The 9,841-nt window shown below is 45.5% G+C and overlaps 2 protein-coding genes across 2 annotated transcripts in view; one reads left to right on the forward strand and one right to left on the reverse strand.

The window, feature by feature from the left end:
* Positions 1–195, forward strand: part of PHALS_09638 (ammonium transporter family) — a gene marked incomplete at both ends in the record, with an annotated part of 1,148 nt that extends 953 nt beyond the window's left edge. The window contains one exon of the mRNA XM_024724929.1: positions 70–195. Within this exon, the coding sequence (XP_024575756.1) occupies positions 70–195 (126 nt within the window). The remainder of the gene's footprint in view (positions 1–69) is intronic.
* A 401-nt stretch (positions 196–596) lies between these two features.
* On the reverse strand, positions 597–7,337 carry PHALS_09639 (callose synthase; the record flags this gene model as incomplete). The annotated part of the gene is made up of 1 exon (XM_024724930.1): positions 597–7,337. The coding sequence occupies one exon, from the start codon at positions 7,335–7,337 to the stop codon at positions 597–599; it is 6,741 nt and encodes a 2,246-aa protein (XP_024575757.1).
* Positions 7,338–9,841: the final 2,504 nt, after the last annotated feature.

Consider the following 9,841-nt stretch of genomic DNA (forward strand, 5'->3'; position numbering starts at 1 on the left):
GACTGGTATTGCAGAAGCCTAAAAGGCAGTAAAATCACGTCAAGTCCATAATCTGAGGAATTGAACCAGGAAGAAGCCGTGATACATCATCGCAAGCAAACAACGTTATCCACAGCATTGCCACCATCTGCTTCGGGTTTGAAGGCTCAAACTCTGACCCTATTATTCTCAGCAAGTTATTTTGATCTGAGATAGCATCCGTTCATCATGGTGTTTTTCAAATATAACTTTAACGTGCAGTTGTCAAGAATTTCGCTGAGAGAATATATGTTTCACGAAGAACATGTACGCACTTTGAATTGTTCAAGCACAAGACTCAGATATCACGCGTACTGCTATTATCGCGGCTGAGGACACATAAATCTTATGTGCAGCAGCTCCCGACTCGGAAAGATCGTTCCCGCTGTCGCACTGTCTGACGCATGTTACTCAGAAACTTCATAACATGAGCATGTTTTTAAGGATTTACACCCGTGCATAGTAAATGCAAGTATAATGGTAGAGGTCTCTCGATTAGATAGAACAATATTAGAAGTTACCGTGATTGATTAGTACTGATATCAAAATTTTGACATGCTAAGCCTGTTTTCGACGCATTAAGCTCGTGCATGTACGAGTGGTGGAGCAGCGTTAGCTGGAGTTTCATACATCTGATAGCTCACCTGTCCAGCATTGTTACGCTGTCCGCCTGCGTTCGATTTAGACCGTACGCGACTAAGATTTCTCTGGCGAGCAGTACCGGGTGTCCGTGTGTTACGACTTGCGCGTTCTGCACGCATGCGAGCGATGCGATCACGGTCACGTTTGGCTTCTGTCTTGGTGCATATGACTCCATTTTTCTTAGTGCCGGCACCAAGTAAAAGCATCAGTGAAACGACACTAAAGCCTGCGATCGCGTAGAGATAGATATACTCATTTTCCATCGTTGAGTCCTGTGCGTGCATGTACACATAACCGATATCCGCCAAGAAGAATAATGTGAAAAGGGATGTCGTTGAAGACGCGCGACCGCGACTTGTGAACATGCCGACACACGCGGACCATGGAGCAGAGCTTGTTCCGAGGCCCATGAAGAAATACATAAGCATTACCACAAGGCTAACGTACAGGCCGGAGCCATGCGATTCGCCAAGAGCATCAGACTTCTCGTTAAAGCCCATAATTCCAGCGCAAATAGCCAGGGGTATTAAAGTGCCAAACAGAATGGACTTATGGTCAAGCTTGTCGATAAAAAAGACGGCGATGAATGCACCTGTAAGTTGTAGTGCCATAGCATTCACAAAAAGTTGGTCCTGATCCGTGTACATGCTTGAACCCTTGTAGCTAATGAACGCATTCAGAAATCCCGTGGTAAGCGAGGACACAAGCATCAGAAAAATGCAAACGAGATATTTGAAGGCGCCTGCGCCTCCTTCATCTGCAGTTTCTTCATCTCGCATGATTTTGAGTTCTTCCTTCACGTCGGGCTTGCGACGCAGAATGACAAGACATGCTTCACATGCTTCCCAGCCTTTACGGTCCAGCACCCAATATGGACTCTCTGGGAATACGTTTACCACCGGTGTGACCAGTGCGATGATAATACAAGCAGCGAAAGCCTGCCAGATCCATCCTAACTGATTAACTGTAGCAAATATTCCGCCAAACAAACTGCCGGTGATGAAGCCAATACCCAGTAACAAGATAGCCTTGCCACGCATCTCTTTGGTCGAGATCTCGAAGATGTAGATGGCCAGCGTCGGCAGCAGAATACCACAGGAAACACCGAGCAGGCCAATACCGGGCATGAGCAGCATCGACCGAAGGTCGTCATTTGCACTTACAGCCACCATACCAAGCGTACTAAAAAGACCACCAGCCACAATTGTCAATCGACGGCCCAAAAAAAAATTGAGACAACCGGAGATAATCGTGCCCACGACACATGCGGCGTAAAGTAAGTATGTGGTAGTGCCATCGCCAACGTTACCACTCAAGACGCCATCGTAAGTAACTACATAACTGGCAAAGCTTGCAGACTGCTCAAGTGTTGAGAGCAGGTTATAAAGCCAGCCAACGCCGATTCCACCTAAAATTCCCATAAAGGCTGCAAGCGAAAACGCATACTGCGACGAAGCAGACATGACTTTGGAAAATCCTTCATTGTACATCATACGCGTTTGTATAACGTTCAAAAATGGTATACACGACATAACTACGAGTGGAATGATCATTCCTGTGCAAAATATGAAGTCGAAAAGAAACTGCAGCTGCTGAAACACTGCAACACTAGCAATCGACGAGTGTGGAAAACTCCACATGCGAAAGCATTCATTAATACCGTATAGTGCCGCCACGTATGCAAAGAAGAGTGATAAAGCATACTTGAACTTCCAATTCATAACAATCCAGGTTGCCATAAAATACACCGTGACAAGGGTTGCCATTGTTCCCAGGTAAAGCACTGCGCGCGTGACAGGGCTCATAGAGCGCATGCCCATGCCTATGATGTGAAATATGACGAGCAAAAAGACCGTAGCAACAGCACCACCGAACGAGTACGCTACGTACATAACATCCGATGTCTCGAGCGTTGCCACATAAAACATGAGCAAGAAATGGCGGCATTCTCGAACAATAACTGTGACCCGCGAAATCATGTTGGAATTGTGAAGCTGTTCTAAGTCGCCTTTCCACCAGCCAATCCAACCGCCTTTGTTAGTCGGATCATCGTCTTTGTAGTCTTCGCGAGCAAACATCCACATGCACCACTGGTGAATGTCAACTTTGGTTTTCCGGAAATCGAGACCATCACTGTTGAACATAAAGGGACCAACGACCCACAAAATTGAAATGAACCAAACGGAAAATGTCTGGACTCCGTAACCCTGTGCAGTATCGCAATAGTCGGATGCAAAGGTGTTGTCGTTAGCAGATGCATCAGTTTGACAAATGTAAAAATTACCAAAAGCCATATACACGAGACACAAACCAATCAGCTCCCAGGCCTTTCGGTAATGTGAACTGGCATAAGCTTTGTACAACAATACCAAAGTTTCTCGTGAAATCTTAAACCCACGACCGGTAGCCTGGTACTTGGCACCACCGTGTACAATATTGTTGTCAAAATAGTGCATGGTGGTTCCGACTTGAAAGACAAAGAAAGCAGGGCCAAGAGTGATGATCATGTCGATAAATCGAGTCATGCCGCGCACAAAACCACCTTCTCCGAAGTAAACACACATGAGGGGAAGCATGAGAAAGGTGCCGGCTTGGATGTAAAATTGCGTATTGAGCACTGACTTTAGGTCCTTAAATACACGTTCGTCAAAATTGTTTGCAACGTTACCAGATATTACTGCAGTCGAATTCATGTCAAACACAATTTGCTGCTGCACACCAGCCAATGCAAGATACACTTTGCAGTACATGTACACGAAAGTTGTTACGATCGTCATCCACGTAGCAAAATAGAAACCAGTGTGCGAGTAGTACATGGAGTTCAGACGGAAGAAGTCCATAAATTGGCCCATACGATGCGCCTCACGAGCCAAAGATGTCTCCCCAGCTCCGTTCGCCAACTTGCCCTCAAACATGGAAATTTGCGAGAGCGCCACATCTCGCCCCTTACCACACTGCATAAATTCGACGTGCGTCACAACGCCGCCGCGAAGAGTCGAGTTAAAACCAGCAAAAACATCTTCCGACAGGTTGATACCTTTGGAGGCTTTGGACACACCGCCGCGAGGAAGAGCGATAATTTTGTCAAATATATCGGGGTGTCCATAGTGCATACGCACATAAAGCGGGTCAGCTAGAACACGCTGCGATAGCGTTACGAACACGAGCTCTTGCCACGACTTGAATTTTGACAAGGATGACGCGTTGCCTGTGAAAATGTGTTCCCGCATCCCAATAATAGAAACTGGTTTCTTGGAGGGATGCAGGTCGGCAGTTACAAGCAGCTGCGGCATCTTCAGACACTCTTCAAAGTAGTGCTGCTGATTCATATCGATCGTCTGGAGGTACTCACCACGCGTAAATGGTAGCGCATTATTCTGGTTTTCTGGCTTTCCTTCCCCAAGAATCGGATCGCCCGGCAATTCATATCGATATACCTCAGCAATTTCGTTGCCTTCACTTTTAATCAACACCGTATCAAATTGTTTGCTTTCGCCAGTCATAATAGTATCAACGTAGGCAACCCGCAAGTTGGGGTACGTTTTGAGCAGGTAATCGATGTCGTCAGCCTGGGCCTTGCCTTCTGCGCGGTGCTTGCCATATACCTGACAAGCACAAATGTACGAGAACTTGAGACGCACCATGTCTTCAAGCTGAGCCTGCTTTTGTTCAGCCGTCTTGCCAGGGCTTGAACCAATTTCAAGCCAGTGGAGAATCTTGATCGCATCTTCGTACAGCATCATACCCTGCACAGTACGCGCAAGCGTTTGACCGCGATATGACGCCCACAGGCGAATCTCCAAGGGGTAATTAGCTTGCGCTTCCTCGGCACTGCTTACATCAATCCGCTCTAAAAAGTTTTCCCACTCTTCTGGGTGAATTGTGAGTAGATACTTAAGAATGGTTATATTCTTTCCTTTTTCTTCAACCTTTTGAAAGACTGGGTGATTTGCCAGCGGATCGTTGAGCTCTGATAGAGAGATAAGCACACTTTCACTGTAAAATGGTGTTACTACAGAAAAAGAGTGCATCTCCTTCACCGAAGTCAGCTGGGGAATGTCCATAAGAAGCGACTTCATAAAAAAACCAAGTCGACGCTGAGCTTCAGGTACACGCGGCATCGCATCAGCCTTCTCAAGAGACATGAGTAAATACGCGCGAGTTGCAGCACCCATGGCGGTGTCATTGTGAAACAAATTTACTAATCCACGAGCAGCAAAAACGTAGCCATTTGCGCTAGAGCAAAATTTGGAATTACTAAATTTCGCGGCAAGCTCTGGGCGGCTGGCAAAAACACGAATGGTATTAAGCAGATTCTCCATCTTCGTCACGAAATTTCGAACAACACCCATTGTATGCACACGGGATGTCGTCAAGTGCGAAGACTGTGCATCAGGATCAGGTAAATCCATTACAGCTTCCAAAAATTCCATCGAAACTGTGCGCAGCTGGACGAGACTCTTAGCGTCAAATGTGCTCATGAAGCTGCCACTCGAAGCAATTGTCTCCATTTGACGTAATGCGTCTAGAATGTCGGCATCGTCGCTGCCCAACAAAGCTTCCATGACGTACATACTCGCCGTAAAAAAACTACGGACAGCCGATAAGCAGTCTTTCTGCACCATGTAAACTTGGAGTTGCGAGTCACCCTTGCCCTCTTTAGCCAATTTGACCGTATAATCAAGAGCTTCTACGAGCTTACCAGCCGACAGAAAAACGGGCTCAAATACGTCACCCGAGCCTTGGATGTCGTATTGAAGTATCGCAGCCTCTTTGTCGTCTACCAAATCTCCCTCGCGAAATGAGTTGACAATTTCATTCCAAACGACAACGAACCGTAACATCATTTGTGATTGATATGCGGCAGCAGTACCGTCCGCAGCCGCATCGTTCGAACGGGCAAGGTTAGTCACCACCTTTTGATCAAATAGTTGGGGTGCAACACGAAATGCCTTTGATATCTCCTTAATTCCATGAATCTCTCCTGTCTTCATCAATAGACCCTGAATGCCTCCTAATGAGGCTTGGAAGACAGTAAAGTAAATTTGCGTATCGTAATTGAAAATGAAAATTACTGGTAACCACAACGCGGCAATGACACCAAAATTGTGAAAAGATACCACGTTGCTACCGTATTCGAGATCCATCTCATAAATTGCTAGCGATGGGAGAACCAGTGGCCGTACGAGAATGAAGTATGAAACGAAAGCTTTCAGTGCCCACAAAATGAGCCAAAAGGTGATATACTTGACTTGGTAGCTGAGCGGAGGTGCCATATTGCGGCCAACATAGCACGATTCTCCTTCACGGATAAATTTGGCCGCAAACGATCGAGAAACCATGGAAGGGGCAAATGCCTGCACCATGATGACTATGAGTCCAGGCAGAATAAAAGCAGCGGACGCAGGTGCAGCTTTGTCGAGCAACTCCGTATTTTCGTCTGTAATTAAAGGTGTATAGATCATCAGACCAAAAATTCCAGCGAACGCACCATTCCAAAGCATTCGTACTACGAGAGCACCACCATAGTTAAATGATCTCGAAGACGTCTCGGACGACTCACTCGCCGTGAGCAAATGCCATCCATGGCACGCTTCGAGAACAGTCTTACAAAAACCCATTGTAGAAAGAGAGAACACAATCCCGACGTACGTGAGCTTGACGTTCTGCTTTTGATAAGGCTCAACGACTTCACCCATGGAGTCAAATTGAGCAAACCATTGCTGGCCACCACTAGGCGATATGGCCGATATAAAACCGATGGCCATGAGAACCATAAGAAACATCATATTAAACTGGAAAATGCGGTAGTAATTGAGCACAAGCGTAAAGATGCTTCGATGTTCGTAGTACGTCTTGGTGTGTTTTTTTGTCAGTTCTTCGCCGATTTGAGTAACGTCAATGTTTAAACAATACTTTTTCCAGAAGTACTCGTTTATGTCGTCGTAGTTTCGCACTTGGGTGTGCTCAAGATTTTTGCCCAATTTATTTTTTCGTTGCATATTCGACGCCTCCTTCCAGATAGGGCGTACCACTTGACGCAAGTACCATCCCTCTGACACCTTTTGCTCACCTAGAAAATCCTGGTTTAGCATGTTCATCGATTGGTGGTATAGATAGCAAAGGCACTCCGGCATGTGTCTCAAGTTGCCTGCTTCTCCCCACAGCAAAAGGAACAGCATAATGTCCATGTGCAATGGATTCTTTAGCTCTCCTTGAGGCTGGCCGATGTACGTGACACTGGGTACGGCAAGGAATTGACACCACTCGGTGTAGTTACTCATGAGTTTCTTATGAAGCGTCACGACGTGATGTCCAGGAGGCTCCTGAGGCTTCGCGCGTGCCTTTGAGTTGGCCAGCAAAAGCAACACGTGCTCACGCTGGTTATCCACGCTGCCCGACTGAAAGCCAAACTTATTGTAAAGCACCTCGCAGCAAAAATCAACAGAAACCTCATCAGCAAAGTCTCCCTGAAGGCCACCGCCACGCATTTCATTCCCTCCCTGGCTTGAAGGGGGCACAACGTCCATCATGCTCAAGCGATCTCCGAACGTGCCACGTCCGTCGCCATAGTTGCTGCGGTTGTTTGATGTATTGCGCTTGCGATCGGCATCCAGCTGGAAGTAGTTGGAGCCAGCACGACGTCGGTCTATCTTACCACCGGGCGTTGTGGCCATCGTTCTACTTGTACCTTAACCAGTATTTGAAGTGCGGGCACGGAGAGTGATTATCGTTGACTCACACGCTTCCGCACTCAAATTGCTCGAGGTCTGTTTGGTTGTGAGAACTAGTGCGGGGAGAGACGTAAATGCCTTTTTCGTACTCTGGCTTGCAGAAGCTCGACCAATCAGAAGAGACCGCAAACAATCAAACAACCCTAGTCACAGAGCCAGCTTATACTAAACCTCAATATTCGGAGATTAAACGTCTAGATCACTCATAGCTTTCTGCAGGCCTTTCAAAATGCTCAAGTGGCACAAGATGAAGCGAGCTTTTCAATTGCAACGTTAAATTTTTCAATACAAATAATGAGTTCAGGGTCATTCATGAGCGACACAACAATTGGGCGTTCGACGCTCTGCGCGGTACTTGTCGTGATATTGACGTAATGCCGTTGTGTTGTAATACATATGACAGGTGCAAAGCTCCATCATACGCGATTGGACCGTCCGAATCCCCAGGAACTGCTCTGTCTACTGTATTACAGTCGTCTGACTCTTTTTGCCTGGCGATCTTACGACGTCAGTTCGAAATTCAGATTTACAAATTATGTAAAGATATCTACGGGTCTTAGTCCTCTCATAAATCTTGCGTCAAATCCTGTTATTTACGCTAAATATTTATTCTCTTGGATAAAACATTATACCTGGCTATTTTAACTAAATTGTCTTAAGGATTATTGACATGTTCGGAAATCTTCTGTGAGAGCGGATATTTTAGGCAGAAGGTGAATATCGCATTCAAAAGTGAAGAGAAGCGTAAATGTATCCACTCTGTCGGGATGATGGACGGGATAAGTGCTGCGCCAGTTCTTGAGCTAGTTCACTTGGAATAACAGCACGTCTCGATGCTGTCTTGGTAACATTGGGACAGGCCTTGCGAACCTGTGTGCGAAAAGCCGTTTGCGCTATCCAATTTACATGACTCCATCTGTAGAGGAGTTTCGCTAAATATAGGTTATCCTCTGGGTTCACACGGTCTTAGTGGATTATGACGACGGTGATACTTTCAAATTTCAAAATTTATTGCTGAAAGGGGTGTCGAAAGAGACTTGAGGACGTAGAAGATGGAATGAGTGATCGATCCGAAAGGTGGCAAGTTGGTACTTCGCGATAGTGGACACCCTAGAAATAAAGGTAAAGTCTTCACAACCGCATGGAGATAAAGTCGAATCCCAATTTGAGGTCTTCATAGCCGCGTAGATATCAAGTCAATTATTGCAAAGCGTTCACGCTACATTTAACAAGTCTACACACTCATGCGACTAAAGAACTCAGTTAATTTCACTCACTCCATATGAAGTCTGAAGTGCGGTGAGTGGTAAAGCTGGTCATCACAGATACATATTTCACAATTGCATGAAGCAAAAAATGATTCGATCTTGCTTACCTCAGTTAGCAAAAGTGCAAAGGTAATTGCAAAGTGAATAATAGACTTGAGGATCACTACGACTGACTTAAGGAAGTCAACAACAGTGACAAGTAATTTTATAGCGAATAAGTTCAAAAGCTCTAAAATGATGTGACGAAATTTTCTATGCTTAAGGAATTACGCTGATACTAAGATCGGTGTGATTTCAAAGTGTGTGAATGCGTTGGAACCTTAAGGATGCGCTGTAGATGTAAGCGTACATGCTAAGGCGCTGTCAAGAACCACCTATGAATCGGAGACACGGCGCGTTGTGTATTGACTTGTTACAATCATCCTGTTATGTAAAAAAAAAACGCACCACCAATAATGTCGAGCAGTTCAAATGTAAATTAACACCAACGTCGGCGTTTTATTTTATTTAAAAACTGCAAAAGTCTATTGGAATGGTGGCAACAAGTTTCGGTTGTGTAATTCTCCCGAGTGGTTTGTGGGTTCTTTCTACATCTGAACTTCAGGACGGACTGTAGTTTGTCCAGATAAATCTCACAAGAACTACTTTCGAGATTCCTCGAATTCGATTTAAATCGTGTACTCCAGTTCTCCGGGTGATTTGACATTACGACGCAAGAATTATCGGGAATTTCTATCGGTGCGTCAGCAGAAAGAGCTGAAGCGCTGCCGACGTTGGAGTTCGAACATAGATCTATCGAAGCTGATTCGGCTGTATTCACATCCGAGTAAAACTTTGAGACGCAGTCGCGTTTTCGAAGTGTCATATTGAAGTTGATAATCGATGGACAAGCTTTTAGACAGTTGACTTCGTTGGTGTCGCTAGATTTAAGCGCCAATTGTCGTTTTGCGTCTTGAAATTTAAAGAGAAGATGTCGAAGCTGAGCGGTTGTTGGGTGCTCTCTTTTTAGATATTCCTATCTTGTGTGAAGAGAGAACAGGGGCCTGTGTTCATCGAATAGACATCCTGATAATTATCAGCTTGGCACTGTGCCACTCAAAAGACTCCAGCTTCCCAATAATCGTTACCCTTCGTATCCGATATCAAGCTAGTTGGATTTTGTGAACACCTGGTCGGCCG

The sequence above is a fragment of the Plasmopara halstedii genome (genome assembly GCF_900000015.1).
Source record: "Plasmopara halstedii genome assembly, contig: Scaffold_430, whole genome shotgun sequence".
Taxonomy (NCBI): domain Eukaryota; phylum Oomycota; class Peronosporomycetes; order Peronosporales; family Peronosporaceae; genus Plasmopara; species Plasmopara halstedii.